At 41.4% G+C, this 24071-nt stretch overlaps 1 protein-coding gene across 1 annotated transcript in view; it reads right to left on the bottom strand.

Annotated features, from left to right (window-relative positions):
- LOC138656671 (protocadherin-23-like) overlaps positions 1–21640 on the bottom strand; it is a 280858-nt gene extending 259218 nt beyond the window's left edge. The window contains exon 1 of the mRNA XM_069743773.1: positions 18620–21640. Within this exon, the coding sequence (XP_069599874.1) occupies positions 18620–21049 (2430 nt within the window). The 5' untranslated portion in view covers positions 21050–21640. The remainder of the gene's footprint in view (positions 1–18619) is intronic.
- Positions 21641–24071: the final 2431 nt, after the last annotated feature.

Raw genomic sequence — 24071 nt, forward strand, 5'->3', positions numbered from 1 at the left:
CTACATAACATATAATCACAGCTGTATCCAGCATTACAGCTCAGTCCTATTTTTTGCTTTTAGTTGCAGTACCAAGAAAAGTCGATACTTTACCTACATAACTGGATCTCATAGATAATGAAGGGATGAGATGACCAAAGGCTATGGAACCTCATTCTGATGCTCCATAAACTTTGCCTACAGCCACTTTTGGTTCCGCTGCCCAGCATGAGACCTGGTGACTCTGAAGAGCGGTAACGTCACCGCTCTTCAGATATTCTGGGTCTTGCGCTGAGCTCGGCGACTGTGAAGAGTGGTATTGTTACTACCATCACCGATCTTCAGAGTCGCTGGGTCTTGCCAGGTCTGGGCTAGTAGTGGGGATGTCTGATAGACACCTCTCCATTACTTACTGTACACCAGGGATTGATAGCAATTGCGTTTTTCTTTCCAAATGTTAATTTTTTATATATATTTTTATACACTTGCTGGAGTGTATGAAGCTACTAATCTATAATCACCCCACCAGAATAGTGCTAGTAGGAAAGGGCAATCCCAGCAGTTGGAATACCACTGATATGACAAGTAACACTTATCCAGTCAATAAATTATACATTTTGATAACAGATAAGGCTTTATTTACCTTAGGGCTTGGGAACATTCAATTTGACCCTTACTATGGTGGGGAATATGGAACCACATACGGATATAGCAGGTGGCCATTGGTTTACTTTGTGTTTGGAGAGTAGTCCACCATCTGTACAGCAGTCGTATAGTGTGATGTTCTGCTTCATGTTTTAGTTCAATAATTAGCATCTAACAGAACATGCCACATTTTTTATGATGACTGATTATTGCAACGCACAACCGCGTGATGTGGACTTGAAGCAATTGTCAACTATTTGGACAACCCCTTCTCAATCCCTATGTTTCCCACTTGTAAAATAAGAAAACTTTTACATACCACCAGCACCTGCTCCATTCCATAGGTGTCGGCACTGTCTCTCCTAGGAATGTCACACGATCCCTGTGGCCAATGAGCACTGACTCCACTCTCCTACGGACGTAATTCACATCTGGAGGAAGTGAGAGCTGCATCTGGATGTCTTGATTTCTCCAAAGGCAGGGAGAGTGAAGCCAGTACTGATTGACCATAGGGATCACGTGACATAATGTCATGTGAGCCCCAGGAGAGCTGGTGCCACGAACGCTGGAACGGCGCTGGCACCAGAGGTGAGTATACTGTAGGTGTAATTATTTTTCAGAGGGGGGAAACATGGGAATTCAGAAGGGGTTGTCCGAGTAGTGGACAACCCTTTTAATTCTTCAGCCCACACTTCCGTATCCCTATGATACATCTGGTGTTACTTCTCCTATGCATACATTTGTTTCAAGAATTATACCAGGTAGATTATTTAGGTTATCTTCAAAAATCTTTATACCTGCATTTCTTAATATTCAAGTGAAGTAAAAGTAGAACAAAAGAAGATACAAAATAGAGTTACATTTTGTGTAAATTCTAAACTCTGAAACGAAACATAAATAATGTCATACCTTAAATTAATGAGATTGGGCCAAGAATATAAGTAAAATAAGAGGAGGAGGATGAAGTTTGAAAAACTCTTTGAAAATTGAGAGGCTAAGGGAAAATGTAATGGAGCGTTGGAGTCATGGATCAGATGCAAAGATCTGCATGGGAGAAGATGATCAGAAGAAAATCATTAGTCATTACAAGCATGAAAGTGGAGACGAGTACAAGTCCTGCAACTTAGAATCTAACTATTCAAGAAAAAAGTAGTTTTTACATATGGCATCTCATCAATTTAGTTTCAGGAGCCATATAATGACATCCCACAATTCCAGGGCTCAATATATCCTATTTCAATCCAATGCCTCAAATTAAAGTCTCTTTAGCGTTTAGTTTATTCTAGACCTTCTCACGTATTAAACCATCAAAATACAATAGATCATTTAGCATTACCGCAGTTCTTAGCTATCATCTTTTTCATTCTCTTAGCCTAGGCTACAAGTGCTGGTGGTCCTTCTAAGTGTGAGAGACAATGTCAGATTTCCTTGAAGAGTGTGGAGGTCTGTAATTATCTCCTGCCAGTCCATCTTAGCTTTTCTTCAAAATCAAAGTTTAAAATACCATTCATGATGAAGATTTGGTTCTTCTCCAAAACCGATCACACTTTTCTTCCTTGAAACATCAACTAAAAGATTCTACTACTCAGACACAGACCAAGTGATTGTGAAATGTTTGTTTGTCCGTTCAACACATACTGTACATAGCTAAATAAATAATGAGTTTGAAGAACATCCTAAAATAATTAGGTCAATTATGAATTCAGCAGTAACTAGTGATTGATTCTGGAGAACTTTGTGAATTTCTCTGAGATTTCACATTGGTCTTCAAGACCAACCTCATTACTAACTAGTATACCATACTTAGGAGTTTCATGTTTTTCTAGTCCAAAAGCAAATTGACTGCCAATAAAATAATCTTACATTCATGATTGCTTTGTAGACCTATGAAGTAAAAATCTTTACGACTGTTTAAGGGGTCATACATGTCTACTGAGTAAAGGCTTATGTATGTCTACAGCCTTGTCCAGTTAAGACTCTAAATCGATAACAAAGGGGGACACATGATCAGATAGTCTTGTACTGATTACACAATTTATTTATAAAAAGGAATGTTTCACATTACATGGGTTTCAAAAAAGAATGCCAAAATTGCTTGATCAAAGGAGATGCACCTTGAGAACAGTTGTTGGCTGCTGAGGGACATTCACTCTGGTTAAGAGTTATCACAGGACATCAGAATTTAATACTGACAGCATCTAAGTGGAAAAGGATTTACAATTGTTCACGCTCTTTGCTTTCTGACATTACTCGTAATATAAACACAGTATCAGGTTAAGAATAGGGCACTAGACGATGACCGCTTGTTTCAAGAGTTAACCAGACTGCAAAGTGGCCTTGTCAAGTAGCAACCACAACAAATATATCACTGCGCAATGGATCACAAACTCATCTTTTAAAGGCAAAACCTTATGTCCTTAATTCTCAATGTCTCTTCAAAACTCTGAAGTATTATAGTACTTAATCACACACAGCATTTGTTGGATGGCATAAAATATAGTTTCTTCTCACTACGATCAATATTATTATATTCCCCAAATCCACACAAGGATATGGTTCTGTGTCTGTATCTGTCTGTACAGTGGCATGCAAAAGTGGCATGCAAAAGCGTATCTCATGCGGAAACAAAGGATAAAGCATGTTGAAATCCAACATGCCTGATCCAATTTTCCCTGAAAATTTGATGTTGTTGGGTTAAGCCGTCATTTCCCTAATGTATATGAGCACCTTAAAGCCAATGTAATTTTAAAAGAAATGGAGAGTATGAATAACGTAATGATTAAATATATCCATGCAGCATGATATTACAGAACAGACATAATGGCCCTGTATTGCCGTATGATAAAATACTGAAATTAAATGGCACAGGCAAAGGGAACGTATAATAAGCCCGATTCACAAGTAACATACCTACCTACTGGATAAAGGGGATCTGTCAGAAGGCTTTTGCTTGCTGAAAGCACCACCACTACTTAATAGTTCCTGAAGTCTACCAAAGGTGTTCTTGTAATCACAGTCAATGTATCATTTTGGTAAAAACAATAAAACAATATTTAATTTCAATTTTCCTACATATGCTAATTAGACCTATTCTACCAAGGAGGTGAAGACTCTGCAGTCATGTCAACGTATCAACACTTTATTCCCACTGTATATGGCATGCTTGATCTCTTTGAGGACAGGGATTGTTATTTTAAGCCTTGTCCTTTGGGACTTCCATGGAAGTTTTCAAACAGAGGCTGGACAGACATCTGTCTGGGATGATTTAGTGAATCCTGCTTTGAGCAGAGGGTTGGACCAGATGACCCAGGAGGTTCCTTCCAACTCTACCATTCTATGATTCAATGATTCTAAGCCATATAGGGTGGAAGAAAGGTTTGCATTGTCTTCACCTCTTTCATTGGACAGACCAAATTAGCTTAAGTTGTAAGCGGACATTAAACTTCAATTGTATAAAATAACATAATTTGGAGGATACCTTTGGAGACTGAGTGTATAAAAGATCAGAGTTATAATTCTGCATACTTCAGAGCTCATATCTCTCTTGTAGCTCAACGTCCTCAACTAGATATTGCAATTATACTTTTCTGTAGCTCAATTCAGGGAACATCCATACCAACATTTATTACATGCAGGGTCGGCGTGAGGGGCAGGCAGACCAAGCAGCTGCCTAGGGCCTCCACTCTCTCAGAAGCCCCCAGATCACGCTTATCACGCAGCCGCTATGGGGACCCTGTGAGGCAGGGGGGCCCGCCTGCCACCAGCGCCGACTCCCCCACCGCTGCCGCATTGAACTATACCTGTGTCTGCCGGTACAGTTAAAAGCAATGATGGAGGAGAGAGCATCAGCTGACGCTCCCTCTCCCATCATTCCCCGCTCCGCCTGACACTGCGGGTGCGCGATGACGTCATCGCACACTCACTGTGTGCCAGGCATTGCAGCCACACCTCTTCCCTGGCATTTTCCCATTGTGCAGAGGTTACCTCAGGTCAGGCTGTGAGTTAGTGAGGCTCGGTGACATCACCACTCGTTACTGACCCTGCACCCGCTGCGTCTCATTCATTCCCCAGTCGCTTACAGCTGAGAGCGGTCACAATAGCAGCGCTCCCCGTTGTAATCTTTATCTCCCCCAGATACTGCGTCGGACACTCATTATATCGGACTACGACATATCAGGGAGTATACTTTGCATTTTTATTTTATTTTTATTACAGAAGATCATGGCTTTGCTTGGAACGGCAGAACAATAAAAAAAAGTCAAAACTGTGCAGTGTTTTATTTCATTAAAAGTCTTTTTTCTTACTGTGTGTGTTTATTTAACCCTTTAATTACTATAGGATTAGTAATGAATAGGTGTCTTATTGACACCTCTCCATTACTAAGGCTTCTTTCACACTTGCATTGATACGCGGCTGTCGCTAAGCCTTGGCCAAACGTACCGACGGACGCTGTGACAATTTGAAACAACATGGGCAGCGGATGCAGTTTTTCAATGCATTAACTGCCCATTCTAAAGTCTCGGGGAGGATGGGGTGGAGTTCCGGCAGCGCATGCACGGTAGGAAATGGCAGACCCGACGTACGAAAAAACATTCCCTTGAACGTTTTTTCGTGACGATGGTCCGCCAAAACACGACGCATCCAGTGCACGACGGACGCGACGCATGGCCATATGTCGCGATCCGTCGGCAATACAAGTTTATGGGAAAAAACGCATCCTGCGGGCACATTTGCAGGATGCGTTTTTTCCCAAGATGATGCATTGCGACGGATCTAAAATGACGCAAGTGTCAAAGAAGCCTAAGCCGGCTTAATGTCACCTTACAATAGCAAGGTAACATTAACCTCTTATTATCCCACTTGCCACCGCTACAGGGCAAGTGGGAAGAGCCGGGCAAAGCCCCAGAATTGGTGCATCTAATAGATGCACCCTTTCTTGGCAGCTGCGGGCTGTTATTTTTAGGCTGGGGGGCCTATATCAATGGCCCCTTACCAGCCTGAGAATAGCAGCCCCCAGCTGTGAGCTTTAGCAAGGCTGGTTGTCAAAAATGGGGGGGACCCCAAGCCATTTTTTTAAATTATTTAAATAATTTTAAAAAAAGCATGAGGACCCCTCTATTCTTGATAACTAGTCTTGCTGAAGCTGACAGCTGGGGGTTGCAGCCCCAAGCTGTTAGTTTTGTCTAGCTGGGTATCAAAATTAGGGGAGAACCCACACTGGTTTTTTTATTTAATTTATTTATAGCGCAGGAGCGGCAGATGAATACTCCCATCCGCCGCTCCTGCTCTCATTGTAATTAGCGGTAGCATGTGTCAGATGAAGGGAGCAGTTGTCCCATCAGCTGACACCAGTGATCGAAGGTGAGTTTACACCTCTGATCACAGCTGAGCACTTCCGCTGTCTTCTGACAACGTGGGAACTGCGGCTCTCTGACCGATGGGGAGGATTTCCCCGCCGATCAGAAGTGGTGTTTGCCTTGCTGTCATGCATCTGACAGCGTGTCAAACATTGCATTGTCGGACCCCCCATTCAAGTGAATGGGCATCAGGTCTGCTCTGTTGGATGACAGGCTGTATGGACGCAACATGCAGCCTGCCATCTAGATGTAGAAGAGCCGAGTGTGACGTCACATCCGGCTGTCCTTGACTTTTCTGCAGCAAATACGCTTCAAGAAAAGTCAACCTGTATATTTGCAGCGTTTTTTCACCATCCATTCAAGTCAATGGGTGAAAAACGCTGAAAAAACACTGGAAAAACGCTGAAAGAAGTGACATGCCCTGTCAAAAAAATGCTGCAAAGCACAAAATACTGATCACACAAAAACCCAATGTGTGTGCATGAGAATTCTGAAATCGCATAACCTTTGCTGGTATTGTAAAAAGCAGCTGAAAATTAGCATAAAAAAGCGGCAAAAACGGCACGTGTGAACTTACCCTAAAAACGTAATTTACTTAGCATTTTTTGATCAAAGAGCGCAAATGCCATCCAACCCTGTTTTAATATGGAAGGTTTCTAACCACTAACTGTCCTTCCTTTCCAAATCAGCCCCATGGTAGGACATTCCATATTAAAAGGTCACCTTGACGTGGTTGCGCTCTTCAATCAGCAAACGATAACTAAGCACCTTATGTTTTCAACATTTGCAGCAATATTGAAGTATATGTATTCATTAATTGCAATGTTCTGATGCATTGAGAAGGTACTGTTTTATATATTTTTGCATTTTGGCCACATAGTACATTTGTACACCTGTACATTCATTTAACCCCTTTCCCACCCATCCATACATCCCTGTGACATGGTACTTATTGACCTGGGTCGTACGGCACTTTAACCCCCTAAATGCTGTGATTGAAATCGATCGCAGCATTTTGGGAGCAGGCAGAGGGAAGAAAGCCCCTCTGCCCTTGGATCAGAGACCCCGCAACATCATCGCGGGATCCCGATTGTTGCTATGGTGACCTGATGTCGTCATGATGGCATCTGGGTCACCAAAGCCAGCTAAGAGCATGATCAAAAACTTTCTCTGTCAGTACAGAGCTGACAGTTTGTGGAACAAAGTGAAAAAGTTAAAAAAAAAGGTAAGAAAAATTGTAAAAATATAAAAAAGATTAAAAAAATTTAATAAATATATATATATATATATATAATGTGATAAATATACAGATAATAAAAATACACATATTTGGTATCGCTGCGTCCACAACGACCCGACCTATAAAAGTCCCACTAGTCAACCGCTTTACTGAACACCATAAAAAAACTAGGCAAAAAACAATGCTTTATCATGATACTGCCGAACAAAAACTGGAATAAAACATGATCAAAAACACAGATATAAATAAACATGGTTCCGCTGAAAACCTTATCTTGTCCGGCAAAAAAACAAGATGCCATACAGCGTCATCAGTGGAAAAAAGCAAAATTATTTTTGCCATAAAATAGATTTTATTGTGGAAAGCTCCAAAATGTAAATAAAGATATAAATGTAATATCACTGTAATTGTACTGACCCGAAGAATAAATCTGCCTTATCAATTTTACCACTTGTGGAACTACATTTTGCTGGTTTTTGCTCATTCTGCCTTCCAAAAATCGGAATACAAAGCGATCAAGAAATGTCATGTGAGTGAAAATGGTACCAATAAAAATGTCAACTCGGTCCGCAAAAGCAAGCCCTCAAACGACTCTGGAAAAATTATAACTCTTAAAATATGGCGATGCACAATAAAAAGCATTTTTTTAGTGTAGGTGACAGCAGTCAAACAGAAAAAAAACAATATAAATCTAGTATCGCTGTAATCGCACCAACCCAAATAATAAAGACGTTTAATCACTTATACCATACAAGGAACAGCGTAAAAAAAATTAAACCAATTCTTCACATGCTGTTGATTTTTTCATTCTGCCTCCCAAAAATCGCAGTAAGGCTCGGCGCACATTTATCCTGTGCTCTGCACCTAGCACTTAACTGGAGGTTTCCATGTAAATCGCTGAAATACGTGATTAAAAAGGAACCTCCGGTGGAAGATTGCTTATAGTGAGGCAGATGGAGGCACTCTGGACGTAGTCTAGCCCATGATCTGGCAGTGTCAGTCTTTTTAGAATTGCATGAAAGTGTCGTCAGCCAGTTTTGTGCACTTCTGAAAAGGACACCGCTGAACAGAGGAGTCTATCTCCAGAGTAACACTGTTGCCTCATTATAGTGAATGGATCCCTCAGGTGTTTCATCTGAATCACGTCACTCAGATATTTTGATGGAAACCTTGATATAAGTGCTCAGTGTAGAGCGACAGTTAAGTGTGTTCCTAACAAAAGTTTCAACTCAATCCACAAAAAAGCAAGTCCCCACTCAGGTCCATTAACTTTTAACGGAGATATAAGAGGCTTCCACGTTACTAGTTGTACAAAGGCTCTGGAAAAAGCAAAATATCTCCTCACCCCTCAATAGAAATTCAGCAAATTCTGCACCATCAAATCCAAATCTCCCCTCTCTTCTGAGCCCCACAGTGTACCTAAACCACATAAGGAGTCAACATGTTTGGCATTTCTGAAGCGATGAGGGCCTGCCTAATTTATGGGTGCATGCCTCCAGAAGCACGGGCTGGGCATAACATACTGGTCACTGCAATGTGCTGGTCACAACAGTGTACTGGTCACTACAACTGCAGTTTGCAATTTTCACTCAATAACATTCATTGCTGCTTGTTTCTGGAAAGCACCCATGGAGTCAAAATTATCACTACACCTGTAAATAAATTCCCCAAGGGGGTATAGTTTCCAAAATGGGGTCACTTCAGGGAGGGATTTTGCTCTTTTAGCACTTAGGGGGTCTGTATATGAAGTGTGCAAACTATTCAAGGAAAATCTACGCTTCAGGAGGCAAATAGCGATCCATCCTTCCCGAATCTTTCCGTATGGATAAGCAGTGCTGCACATCAACATATGGGGTATTGCCACGCTCAGTAGAAATTGTGGAACAAACTATGATGTCAGTTTTATCCACTTCTTGGGCAAAAATGTAAAATATGGGGCTAAAACCAAATTTGGGTGGGAAAAATGTAATTATTTTCTCTTCAATGCCAAATGGTATAAAATTCTGTGACATATCCGTGGTGTCAATATGATCACTGCACTCCTAGATGAATTCATTGAGAAGTGTAGTTTGTAAAATGAGGTCACTTATGGGGAGGTTCGGCGGTTCTGTCAATTCAGGGGCTCTCCCAGTGGGTCATGGCACCTGCAAACAATAACAGTAAAATCTACACTGAAGTATGGCATGCCTTCCCTTCTGAGCTTTGCACCGATTACATATAGGGTTTTGGCGCACTCAGGAAAAAAGGGACCTAAGTTTGTTGTAAAAAAAAAATCCTATTAACCCTTAGAAAAATTAAAAACTTGGGGCTAATACAACATTTTAATGGTAAAAATGTAATTTATTCTTTTTTTCACCACTCAATGGTATAAAATTCTCTGAGGTACATGTGGTGTCAATATGATCACTGCACCCCCAGGTGAATTCACGGGGGGGTTTAGGTTGGAAAATGGGTTCACACATGGGCAGTTTCTGTTTTTCTGGCACCTTAGGAGCTCTGCCAATGTGACATTCCACCCTTATACCATTCCAGCAAAATCTGAACTTCAAAATGGTGCTTCTTCCCTTCTGAGCTTTGCACTGTGCCTCAAAAGTAGTATTCCCCCACAAATAGGGTACTGGCATACTCAGGAGACATTGCACAACATATTGTATGGATCAATCTCTCTTGTTACTCTTGATAAAGCAAAAAAAAGGGGGGGGCTAAAATAACATTTTTGTGGGGAATTTTTATTTTTTTATTTTCACGTCTCAACATTTTAAACTTCTGTGAAGCACCTGGGGGTCACCGGACATCTAAATACATTGCTTGATAGATCTAGTTTCCATTGGGGGGGTTACTTGTGGGGGTTTCTATTGTTTAAGCACATCAGGAACTCTCCAAACGCGACATGGCATCCACTAATGATTCCAGCTAATTTTGCATTCAAAAAGTCAAATGATGCTCCTTCCTTTCGAACCCTGCCATGCGCCCAAACAGTAGTTTTCTTCCACATGTGAGGTAGAGGCATACTCAGCAGAAATTGTACAACAAATTGTATTGTGCAATTTGTCCTGTAATCCTTATAAAAATTCAAAATTTAGGAATAAAAATCATTTTTGCGGGGAAAATGTGATTTTTGTTTATTTTCATGGCTCAACTTTATAAACTTCTGTGAAGCACCTGGGGGTTCAATGTGCTCATCATACATATAGATAAGTTCTCTGTGGGGTCTAATATCCAAAATGGTGTCTCTTGTGGTGGATTTTTACTGTTTATTTACATCAGGGGCTCTCCAAACATGACAAGGTGTCTGCAAATTTTTCCAGCAAATTTTGCATTCAAGAAGTCAAATGGCGTTCCTTCCCTTCCGTGCTCTATCGTGTGCCCAAATTTTAGTTTTCCCCCACATGTGGGGTATCGGCATGCTCAGAAGAAATCACACAACAAATTTTGGGGTCAATTTTTTCCTGTTACCCATGTAAAAATAACAAAGAGGGTCTAAAATAATTTTTTTGTGAAAAAAGTTAAATGTTCCTTTTTTTTATTACCACATTCCAAAAATGAAGCACCTGAAGGGTTAATAAACTTATTGAATGTGGCTTTGAGTACCTTGAGGGGTGCAGTTTTTAGAATGGTGTCACTTTGGGGCATTTTCTATCATACAGACCCCTCAAAGTCACTTAAAATGTGTGGTGTCCCTAAAAATAATGGTTTTGTAAATTTTTATGGAAAAATGAGAAATCTCTGGTCAACTTTGAACCCTTATAACTTCCTAACAAAAATGTTTCAAAAATTGTGTTGATGTAAAGGAGACATGTGGAAAATGTTATTTATTAACTATTTTGTGTGACATAATTCTCTAATTAAAAGGTATAAGAATTCAAAGTTTTAAAGTGCAAAATCTTCCAAATTTTTGTCAAATTTCAGGGTCTTTTTTTCACAAATAAACTCAAGTCATAACAAAGAAATTTGACCACCGTCATTAACTATAATATGTCACAAAAAACATTCTCAGAATCAGTGGGATCCATTGAAGCATTCCAGAGTTATTACCTCATAAATTGATAGTGTTTAGAATTGTAAAAATTGGCGTGGTCATTAAATGTGCAAACCAACTTGGGGAGTAAAGGAGTTAATACTAAAGGTGTGTTTCCATATTTTTCTTTTCTTTTTTGTGTCATTCTGAATTCTGTAAGATGCATTTTACTTAATTTACTGCATAGTATTACATGGGAAAGTAATTTAATTGTAAAAATATATTCAAAAATTGAATTGTTTGACATGTATGAGGGGAAAACCATAAACATTAAAAACCCCAGTAAAACATTCTTTATAATTGTAAAAAAATACAGTAAAAATAAAAAGCTTTCTGCAATTAAGAGTCAGAAGACATCCAGATGCTCTGTCTCTAACACTTTGCCATATGCCACAGAACTGAACAGAAGGTCAAAACTACAGCGCACATGGAAGGGAGAATCTGCTATTCCCTTTAGACTCTGACATTTGATATCTTTTATAGTTTTAACATATTGATTGAGAGGTCAGGATAAATAACCGTTCGAAAACTTTTAATAAATAGAATTTGCTTGTGGTTTTAACCACTGTGTTGATATCTAATGACCTCTTAAGTGAGGTGTATAAAACGCGATGTTTGGATTGTAAATTGAGCCATGTATAGTCTCCAGAAATGACAATTAAGTTTTTCTGAGTAGCTGGCTACTGATTGATACGGGACTGTCATAAAAAAAATACCAACAGGTGTCGTAAAAAAATATAAACCTGTGCTAACATTGCTTAGAAACCCATAGTTATAGGCAGTGTATGTCATTTGCCTATCTCTATATATACAAACCCTGGCAAAAATTATGGAATCACCGGCCTTGGAAGATGTTCATTCAGTTGTTAATTTTGAAGAAAAAAAGCAGATCACAGACCTGGCACAAAACTAAAGTCATTTCAAATGACAACTTTCTGGCTTTAAGAAACACTAAAAGAAATCAAGAACAAAAAATGTGGTAGTCAGTAATGGTTACCTTTTTTAACCAAGCATAGGGGAAAATTATGGACTCACTCAATTCTGAGGGAAAAATTATGGAATCACCCTGTAAATTTTCATACCCAAAAATAACACATGCATCAAATTAGATCTGCTCGTTAGTCTGCATCTAAAAAGGAGTGATCACACCTTGGAGAGCTGTTGCACCAAGTGGACTGACATGAATCATGGCTCCAACAAGTGAGATGGCAATTGAAACAAAGGAGAGGAAGGAGAGGATTACCCAAACTCTTAAAAGAGTGTAAATCATCACGCAATGTTGCAAAAGATGTTGGTTGTTCACATTCAGCTGTGTCTAAAATCTGGACCAAATAAAAACAACATGGGAGGATTGTTAAAGACCAACATACTGGTAGACTAAGGAAGACAGCAAAGCATCAAGACCAGAAACTTAAAGCAATATGTCTCCAAAACAGGAAATGCACAACAAAACAAATGAGGAATGAATGGGTGGAAACTGGAGTCAACGTCTGTGACCAAACTGTAAGAAACCGCCTAAACGAAATCGGATTTACATACAGAAAAGCTAAACGAGAGCCATCATTAACACCTAACCAGAAAAAACAAGGTTACAATGGGCTAAGGAAAAGCAATCGTGGACTGTGGATGACTGGATGAAAGTCATATTCTGTGATGTATCATGAATCTGCATTGGGCAAGGTGATGATGCTGGAACTTTTGTTTGGTGCTATTCCAATCAGATTTATAAAGATGAGTGCCTGAAGAGAACATGCAAATTTCCACAGTCATTGATGATATGGGGCTGCATATCAGGTAAAGGCACTGGGGAGATGGCTGTCATTACATATTCAATAAATGCACAAATTTATGTTGATATTTTGGACACTTTTCTTATCCCATCAACTGAAAGGATGTTTGGGGATGATGAAATCATTTTTCAAGATGATAATGCATCCTGCCATAGAGCAAAAAGTGTGAAAACATTCAACACATAAAGTCAATGTCATGGCCTGCAAATAGTCTGGATCTCAATCCAATTGAAAATATTTGGTGGAAGTTGAAGAAAATGGTCCATGACAAGGACCAAGAGAAAGTTGGAGCCAGATTGATGAAGAGTACTGTTTACACTCATTAAGTCCATGCCTCAGAGACTGCAAGCTGTTATAAAAGCCAGAGGTGGTGCAACAAAATACTAGTGATGCATTAGAGTGTTTTTTTGTTTGTTTGTTTTTCATGATTCCATAATTTTTTCCTCAGAATTGAGTGACTTTATAATTTTTCCCCTACGCTTGGTTAAAAAAGTAACCATTTCTGATTACCACATTTTTTGTTCTTGATTTCTTTAGTGTTTCTTAAAGCCAGAAAGTTGCCATTTGAAATGACTTTAGTTTTGTGCCATGTCTGTGATCTGCTTTTTTTCTACAAAATTAAACAACTGAATGAACGTCCTCCAAGGCCGGTGATTCCATAATTTTTGACAGGGCTTGTATATACATATATTGCAAATGATTACACTGCAAATACTTTGAAAACACATAAATACTTAGCTAATAACACAAGTAATATTAAGACACAATTATCTGATATCAATCCATGCCTAGGAAAAGGGTAAAGGGATGTGCTCATGTTAAAGGGACTCTGTTCCAACCAAGTACAGGTGCTCGGTGCACCCTTGGCGGGGTCAATCATGCAAATGTACCTTCCCACCTATGTTTTCCCTCTATCTGCCCCTTTCATTCCTCTCTTCCTTGATTCACAGCTCTGGTTTGATATAGCTAGAAAAGGGCGGAGATAGAGGAAAACTAAGCAGGCAGGAAGATGCACTTAAATGTTTGGCCCCAGCATGATGCATTGAACAGGCGTACATGCGTTGAGCAGACTCCCTTTAAGTATTTGCTGCAGACATTTCTGCCACAAATACAGACATGTTAGCAGGAAAAGTGCAGCATAAATCAGGCTAATAAAGGTGTGAAAACTTGGTCAAAGTTATCTGAGCACACAAATTTCCAAGGGTGCCCAAACTTTTGCATTGGGCCATTTTCCTTCTTGTAATTTTTAAAATGAAAACAAAAAATGACAATCTATATATATAAAGCTGAGTGTATGTATGTGTGTGTATGTATCAAGCCATGCCCACTCCAGGTTGCAGAAGGAAAGTGCAGGATGCGGGTGGAGAGCGGAGCTGCAAGGGAGAGAGCGGGACATGAATGGAGAGCTGGGCTGCGGAGGGATAGAGCGGGACGGCTTGTGGAGAGCGGGGCTGTGGAGGGAGAAAATGGGGCTGTGGAGGGAGAGAGTGGGCCTGTGAAGTGAGAGCGGGACATGGATGGAGAGCAGGGCTGTGGAGGGATAGAACGGGATGCCGCATGGAGAGCGGGGCTGCAGAGAGAGAGAGCAGGATGGCGAGTGAAAAGCGGGGCTGTTAAGGTAGAGAGCGGGATGATGGTGGAGAGCTGGGTTGCTGAGGAAGAGAGCGGGACGGCCAGTGGAAACAGTGGCTACGAAGGGAGAGAGCAGGACAGTGAGTGGAGAGTGGGACGGCGATTGGACAGCAGGGCTGCAAAGAGAAAGAGTGAGATGGCCAGTAGAGAGCGGGGCTGTGGAGGGAGTGAGCAGAATGGCTAGTGGAGACAGGGGCTGCTGAGAGAGAAAGCGGTGCTGTGGAGGGAGAATGTGGGACAGCGATTGGAGAGTAGGGCTGCAGAAGGAGAAAGAGTGACAGTGGATGGAGAGCTGGGCTGCGGAGGCTAGACAGCGGGGCTGTGGAGCAAAAGCAGGGATGCTGAGGGAGAGCGGGGGATGGCCAGTGGAGACAGGGGCTGCGGAGGGAGAGAGCGAGATGGTGGATGGAGAGCGGGTCTGCTGAGGGAGAATGCAGGACAGCGGGTGGAGAGCTGGGCTTCAGAGGGAGAGAGCAGGACGGCGAGTGGAGAGCGGGGCTGCAGGCGGAGAGAGCGCGACTGTAGTCAGTTACGATGCCCGGGCAACGCTGGGATCGTTAACTAGTATATGTATATTTTTGCCTAAAATACAAGGGAAATGTGTCATCTTTAACTTTAGGCCTTTTGGAGATCATTTCATCATCAACTTGCTTAACTTTTTACAATAACAGTAACTTTGACCAGAGCTGCCCAAACTTTTACATGCCTATGTATATATGCAAGTCTTTATGATTGTGGTGAGTGTGCTCCATATTTGGAAAACAGATCCTAGCTGAATCATGACCGAGCTTTCAGAGGCTCAATATAGTAATCCTAGTAATCCCAGCAGCATTGGGCACTGCATACAATATTGTAGGACATTGAAGCAGGCATTATTACATTGCAATCAAACTTGTGGTCCCCCTTAGGCCAATCTACAGACTGTGCAGAAAAGCTAAGCCTCTATATAAGAGCACATATAGCAGTATACAAGCTCAATAGAAAGTCTATGAGCACAAGCTCATGCTCATGCAGGAGTTGGAGCTTTTGTCTTTTGAGTAATTGGTAGTGGTCTCAGTACCCAATACTTACCAATCTACAGGGTATTTTAGGTGCTATGGCATATAAAAAACTTTTAAAAGTGTAATATTATTTGAATAGGTCTGACTAGAATTAGAAGGGACAGCTTTTTTTAAAAAAACAGCACCTCTCATGTCCATGGGTTATGTGCGGTACTGCATCTCAGAATGGAACTAAAGAAACAGCTTATAGGAGGGTGTGGCATTTTTTTCCTGGAAGAAGAGTTTTTTGTGGTCCTTAAAATTTTCCAAGCAGTTATTTTGGTTAACAATCCAAAAATGGTTATGAATTCCACTTCTACAATAGCATTATTGAGGATTGGACAGCTTCATTGCTTTCCAGTTCCTAGGGGGCAGGATCTCCTGACTGATTGAAAATTTAGACGAGCGGTATGGTTACACTACTGACCCAAAGTTGGCGCTTGCTGCTGTTGAATGCAGAGGCCTTGCTGTTTCTGCAGCATCAGTGGCGCGCGCAGGGGGAGTGGAGCTGTCCAAATTCAGTGATGCGACCAGCCATTGTAGATAGACTGAGTAGTAAACTCTAGAATTAATCCTTCCATTTCTAATGTACAGAAAGGATTTTTAACAAGAAAATTCCTACGTTGTTGGTTTTTAGAAGCACTTTGCAATGTCACTCATTTATGATGTTGAGACAACTCCTTTTAGCTATAGTATTAGATAAAATGCTATTGGTAAAAATATAGAGAAATTAGAGTTTTCCTGTTGTGAGTAAATATGACAAAGTAATCACATCGCAAATAAGACATTTTAATGCAATAGCCCCCAAAAAATGTGGATTCAAAAGTAGAGATCAGTGAATATGTTCGGAAAACGATTGGCTATTTTGCCATATTCGTGCCAAATTTATGTTTGATGTTTCCGAACTTATTCGCTCATCAGTACTCCCACTGACGTCAATGGCGTTCAGTTATGTTCAGCAAATATTGCAAATACATCGATCGCAAACCGAACCGAATATTGAAATATTTGCTCATTTCTATTCAAAAGCCAAAAACCTGAATCAAAAAGAAAAACAAAGAGTAATAAAGAAAAAAATAATTATCCGACATCTAGCGACATAATTGATAGCTTCAAACAAGAACAACCACAGGATATATGTTTTTCTGAGAATTAATTTTGCAGGCTGTCATAGTGAAATATTAATCTGTAAATGAGATTTGTCAGACATTTTACCTCCAAAGTTGGCACAGCAGCTTTTCAAAGCAACAGTCTGAAATATAAGCATAGCCATTGCGCTAATGCAGATTTACCTGTGATTGGAGCAGGATAATCAGCAGCGATTGTCTCTCTACTTGTGCTAAGAGATGCTGAGTTTCTCATACTTACTCATGCCATATTCAGACACCTTATCAATGCATAATACAGGAATAGTATTCTATACTTAACATAGAAATAGTCTAACGGTGGGCTTACACTAGCTGGTGGTGGCTATTGAATGACTTGATTACCAAATGTCTAATAGCGACTGTGCACTGAACAATTAGTAATAGATCATTCTTTATGTATAGATTGTCATTCTTTTCGGCAGCACATTGTGTTCACACAATGATGTGCTTCCGAGAACGATGATTTTTAAACAAGCTTAAAAGTCTTTTCACCTTACAACCAAGCATTTTTCATTTTTGTCAGCTGATTGGCAGTCTGTTTATGCTGCCCGATTATTGGGAAACAAGTTCCCCATGAGAGAGCAGGCATTTAAGTGAATACTGTTCAAATTCTACTGATTGTATAACGGGATTCTGTCATGTGAAAAAACGCTGTTAACCTGCAGATAACTTCAAGATAATCTACAAGGCTAATAACAGTCAGAAGCCCGGCTACTGGGAAGAAATTAACTTTTTCCTTCCCAGCAGCCTCCTGCTTTCAGTCATAGAGATGTGGCCGACGTAGCTTCAGTCACCACTCAGTACAGAGTGAGCGGCAGCCGTAACCACACCCCGGCACTGACTGACAGCTGGCTCTGTCGTGATGAACTGCTGAGCAGGCTGTCAGTCAGTGTCGGGTTTGATTTCAGCCACCACTATGTACTGGGTGGTGATGGAACCCGTGCTGGCCGCATCGCCATGACTGAAAGCTGGAGGCTGCTGGGGGTGAATAAAGTTAATTTCCTCCAGACAGCCAGTCTTTCAGTGCGGAAGCCACACAGCTTCTGAACGCTATTAACCTGCGGATTAACCCCATACCTGCAGGTTAATAGAGTTTAACATGACAGGTTCCTTTAATCAAGTTTTTATACAAGTTATATATGAAGGCAGAATGCTAAAAAGCTGGATATATATAGTTCTGCGGGAAATTACTCATTGCAGCTCGTGTAAGTTATTCATGTGCAGTGTGAGTCCAGTGGGTGGAGCTATTTAAAGGGTTGTTCCCACAAATATTAATTTATTCTCTTTAATATTACAAACATTTTTCAATCAGAATTACATTTTAATAATTCGACAGTGTCTAAATATTGCGGTAACATGTTTGTTCTTGATAGTGTTTTTTTTTTTTTAAACCAGAACGTTCACCTGTGTTCTATGTTTGTGCTCACACAAAGTCAGTACTGTGCCTCCATGCCACTATCCAAATCCTCCCGGGCCATGGAGTTATTCCTTCTATTGTATGGGTGCATCCGTTGGAATCAGCACACTAGAATCGGCTTCATCTCAGCATCACAATGACCAACAGTAGGAGGTGATCTAATACGTATGGATTGCAATCATTTAATAATTTTCTTTGAAAAATTGTTTTTGCCTAACCTAACAGAGTAGATTAACATTTAATCATGGGAAACACCTGTAATAGTTCTCAGCCTCTCCTGTGTGAATGTCATTTGAGCAGGGAGGAGTTAAACAGGGATGTCTCATGACACTTTATACTTTATTTATTCTTACCTGAAGGAAGCAGTGTCCTATGGCGGAGTGTTCTTGCAGGGTTACATTATAGAATTGTTGCAAGAACACGGGTTCATTGTCATTGACGTCCTCAATTACTATAGTCACTGGACAAGTGGCAGACAGTGGAGGAATACCATGGTCAGTAGCTACAACCACTAAGTTCAATGCAGCTTCTGTCTCAAAGTCAAGTGTTTTATTAATGCTGAGAACACCTGTAAGTGGGTCTACCATAAAGCCTGAAGACATTGCACTGTCTTGGAGGCTATAAGTGATCCTAGAATTTGGGCCATTATCGTCCAAGTCCTGGGCATTAAGGGTCAGGACAGCAGTACCAGCAGATGCAGCTTCAGAAACTGTGACATGGTATCCTTCAGGATGAGTAAAAACAGGGGTCTCATCATTCAGATCAGTGACAGCAACTAGTAGAGTTTTAAGTGTGTGTAGAGGAGGAGAGCCAGAATCTTTAGCAAGTAATTTCAGTTCATAAAAATCCTTCTGCTCACGATCCAGGGGTGCTTCAACACACAAAAAATATATCTGAGGTGCAACAGAACGCAGAGAAAAAGAGCCGTCAGAACCTTCTAAACTCAGAGACACTTGCTGTGGTGCACTATAGTCAACATTTTGCCGTTCCCTCATTATGTGCCTATATTGTTTTCTTTGCTCCTTATTACTGTTAGGTGTTGTATCAAATAATGACTGTCTTATTATGCCATCATTTTCCTCCAGTGCATCACTGTACAGAGTAGTATCTTCTTGTTCCCTTCTTTCCTGACTTTTAGGAGTCTCCAAAGGAATATCCTGTTGCTCTAAATCAGGGTCGGATACAGAAATTCTTGCAAGATACTCGCCAAACCTTGCTCCCTCGGATATTTCTGGGCGCCCACTGTCAGTAAGAAGTGTAATTTGTATTTGGGGTTTGTTATCATTAACATCAAGAACTTTTATTAATACAAGGACACTTGACACTTCAGGTTGTGATCCTCCATCTTTGGCTTGTACCACAAGTTGATGAAGAGCCTTTTGTTCTCTGTCCAAGGGTCGATTAACCCTTAAAATTCCACTGCTTTCTTCAACTAAAAAGTAGCCCTCATCAGATCGTAGTGTGTACCTAACCTCCCCATTGCTACCTAAATCTGGGTCAGTTGCATGAACTGTGCAAATTGGTGTGCCTACTGGAGCATTTTCCCAAGCCCATCCTTTATATTCTGGCTGGTCAAAGGTTGGAGGGTTGTCATTTGCATCCAACACTGTGATGTCTACTAAAAGTCTTCCAGTCCTTCGTGGATAGCCACCATCAAAAGCCTCAACTTCCAGCTGATACCTGTCAAGCTCTTCCCTATCTAACCAGCGCACTAGTACAAGATCCAAGGGATGAAAATTAGAATATGATTGTAGCTTTCCATATGAAGCCGATCGGTCACTATTCTCCCCTGCATACCAATCATATAGATAGCCTTCTTGGTCACTAGGGCCATGGCCCTCTGATGTATATTCATGCTGATTTTGGTTTGTATCTGTAATCAAGGACATGCCATCTGCATACTCAAGCTCAGCATCTGTATGCTCTGGTCCTTCTGCACTTGATTTCCCACTTTGTCCCAGTATACCCAATTCACTGTAAGACTTCTCTGCTACCAATGTCCCTCTATGTTCTGCTTGTAACCCTTCACTAGTCTCATTTATAAAGTCTGCAACATCTACATGAATATACACATTGTCCTGCTCAAACTTATCTTGTTCTTGCCATTCCTGGACAGTTGATATTTCCCTATCAGCCTTTTCACTCTGCACCCCTGCATTCTTTTCTGCCTTCTCCAAAACTTCAAAATCCTTCCCAGCACCCACGCCAGATCTACTCTCCCCATACCTGAGGGTGAAGGCACTTCTTTGGCTCCCCCTAATCAAAGTGTAACCCCTGAGTCCATACTCCCCAGTGTCTAGGTCTCTGGCTGCAGGTAACCTGAAGGTGGTTCCAGGTGGTGTCAGCTCAGATACTTGCAGTCTCAGCGATTCCACAGGAAAGGTGGGTGAGTGGTCATTAACATCTTGCACCTTGATCTCCACTTGGACAACATCCCCTAGTAAAGTGGCAGCCACAAAGCTGTAGCGTTGTCTTCGCTCTCTGTCCAGAATTCTTAGTGTCCTGACAATGCCAGTCTCGGTGTCAATGTGAAAGTCCCTGAGCACTGGAGACTCTCCATCCTCCTCAGATAGGAAAAAGCCTTCACCAGGGCTCCCTTCTGGCAGTCCAGCCCTGATATCCCCTACCAAGGTTCCTGGTGGTAGTCCTTCATCCACTGCCAGGCTGAGATTGTGCACCTGAGCTCTGCAGCCAGTGCCCATGCAGAGCAGCACCAGCAGTAGGGGCAATGACTGGCTGCAGCATCCCATGCCTTTATCACCTCTGCACCTTCTGCGTGGCATCCTAGCAATCCAAAAGACTCAGTCTCCAAAAGGCTTTGTCAGTGCCATGCATGTGTCTCCTGTGCCAGTCAGTGGGAGACCACACTTATCCTCAGAGTGAAGGGCATAAAACCTCCAGACTATCCCCTCTTGTGTCTGCAGCTCCTATTTAAAATCAAGGACTGTTCTTCAGGTCCAGATGACCTGGCAGACTGTGTTAGACTAATGCTGAGATCCAGAAAAATAACTCCCTCCTTCCTGGAAGAAATGCAGTATCCTGTCTCCTGTATTTGTCCTATGTGCAAATGAGGAAAAGAAAAAAAAAAAACCTTCAATATTTCCACTCACATCTGGTTTTCTTCTGCTGGGTTTTTGTCCTTTCCCATAGAATCAGGTGCATGCTCTGTATTATCGCATGCTGATATTGTCAATAGGAAAATCATATAATCCTCTGGAGCAAAGATAAGAGAGGAAAAAGAAGCAGGAAAAGTTGATGGGAATAACAAGTGTGTGAGTGTGTGGTGGCAGCAGCCTGGTCCCTGCAGTGCTACCTCCTCCCAGCACAGACAGTGTAGTGTGCCTCTCTGCTCTGCTGCCTGGTGCTGCTGCTGTGCCTGCTCCTGGTCACGTGATCCCAGCAAGGGCAAAGCCTTCTGCTAGCATCATCACACTGCAGTAAGCATCTATCACTCACTGCTAGCAGCACCACAGCCTGCACACAGCTATAGGACAGGGGAAAGTGTGTCCTAACACCTCCTCACATCACATCCTGTCCTCTGCACGCGATAGAGGAGTGCTTTCTGCTTTTGTTTAATGAAATGCATGAAAATGCCAAATATATAATAATAGGATCCTCATTTCCCCCAAAAGAGAAAATATGATCACAAGTTCCTGAACTTTCTTCTGCTAGAAAGTTATTAAAAACTATTTTCAGAAGTTTTTCACTTACATCTTTCCAGGAGCAACTGGTTAAGGCTACGTTCACATTTGCGTTGTGCGATGTTGCGTCGGAGACGCAACGCACAACGCAAACAAAAACGCAACAAAACGCACGCTAAAATGCAGCGTTTTGTGACGCATGCGTCCTTTTTTGCCAAAATTTGGACGCAAAACAAAATGCAACTTGCTGCGTCCTCTGCGCCCCACGCTTGCGGCAAAAAAAACGCATGCGTCGCAAAACACAGCACAACGCATGTCCATGCGCCCCCCATCTTAAATATAGGGGTGCATGACGCATGCGTCGCCGCGGTTGCGCCCGACGCAACGCAAATGTGAACGTAGCCTAACAACCAATATTATTATTGTTTATTTTTATAACACCATTGATTACATGGTCCTGTACATGTGATACAAAACATAAATAATTATACTGACCATGCTTACGTTGCCGTCTTACAGTCTACAGGCTTACGTTCTACACCAATATGGCTGGGACCGCGAGGCACACAGGTTCTGTTCACATGACGGTTTGGGATCCCCTTGTAACACATGCAGGTTTGTTATGATTTCAATTTCTTGTCTAAATAAAACTTGTTACTTTTTATCTGGGACTTTTGTCGCTCTATTTTTCTTTGTAAAAACAGCTGATGTAAACGGACACCAAAGTTTCTATTTTTAACGTGGATGCAACAAAATGTAAAAATGGATACTTTGTTTTTGTTTACCGGTTTGCCTCCTCTTTTGTTTCATTATGAACAGATGTGGTTTTACTACAGATGTCTCTGGACACCTCTATTGTTCTGGGCCAGCGCACTGAGTACGAAACGTATCGATGACATAGCTGATGACCATCCGTTCTGACTTGTTTCCCGTAGAATTTAATGTTCAGAAAAACTCATCAATCTACTACCTTTTTTTTTTGGAACAATAAAAAAGTTGTGCAGACTACAGTGTCGGCAAAAAAAAAACTTTACGTGTAGAAATTGCGCCATGATTTCACTTCTTAAAAGTACACAGAATGGGGGAGATAATCAACCCTGTCTAATGGCAAAACTGGCTTATGACAGCAGATGGTGGTAAAATGTGAGGGTGACATGACGAAATACTAATTGTAACAAAATATCCACAATAAAACACTTGAATCTTAAGATTTTGTGGTTTTGTTGACCTTGTAAAGATTTGACCTTGTACATTTTTGATCCATTCAAAAAATGGATGGAACAGTTGTAAAGGTCGGCCATGGCCGAGCTTATTGGGCTTTGCGTGCCCTGGCCTCCTTTTACATAAAAATCATGTTTCCCTGGCAGCTTTCTTGCCTGTCCATTCTCTGTGCTGACAGGGCCTCTCCTCTGTTCCTCAAGGTCTCCCCCGGTCGCTTGTGAATAAACAGAGACACAGTCCAGGTACACCTCAAAACGCAAAACGTTACTCTCACTCAGGGCCGGACTGGGACTAAAATTCAGCCCTGGCATTTGAAGTTACACAGGCCCACTTGTCGCATGGTGACTGTATAATATCTTTGTAGGTTACAAGAAGTGAGGGGAGTGTAACACGACTCTATAACATATATTCACAGCTGTATCCAGCATTACAGCTCAGTACCCATAGAATGTAATGCAGCAAAGACCCCATAGAATAATATACAGCACAGCCCCATAGAATGTAATGCAGCACAGCCCCCATAGAATGTAATACAGCACAGCCCCATAGAATGTAAAGCAGCCAGCCCCCATAGAATGTAATGCAGCCAGCCCCCATAGAATGTAATGCAGCCAGCCCCCATAGAATGTAATGCAGCCAGCCCCCATAGAATGTAGTACAGCACAGCCCCCATAGAATGTAATGCAGCACAGCCCCCATAGAATGTAATGCAGCACAGCCCCCATAGAATGTAATGCAGCACAGCCCCCATAGAATGTAATACAGCACAGCCCCCATAGAATGTAATGCAGCACAGCCACCATAGAATGTAATGCAGCACAGCCCCATAGAATGTAATGCAGCCAGCCCCCATAGAATGTAATGCAGCAAAGACCCCATAGAATGTAATGCAGCACAGCCAACATAGAATGTAATGCAGCACAGCCCCCATAGAATGTAATGC

Source organism: Ranitomeya imitator, chromosome 1 (assembly GCF_032444005.1).
Source record: "Ranitomeya imitator isolate aRanImi1 chromosome 1, aRanImi1.pri, whole genome shotgun sequence".
In the NCBI taxonomy this organism is placed as follows: domain Eukaryota; kingdom Metazoa; phylum Chordata; class Amphibia; order Anura; family Dendrobatidae; genus Ranitomeya; species Ranitomeya imitator.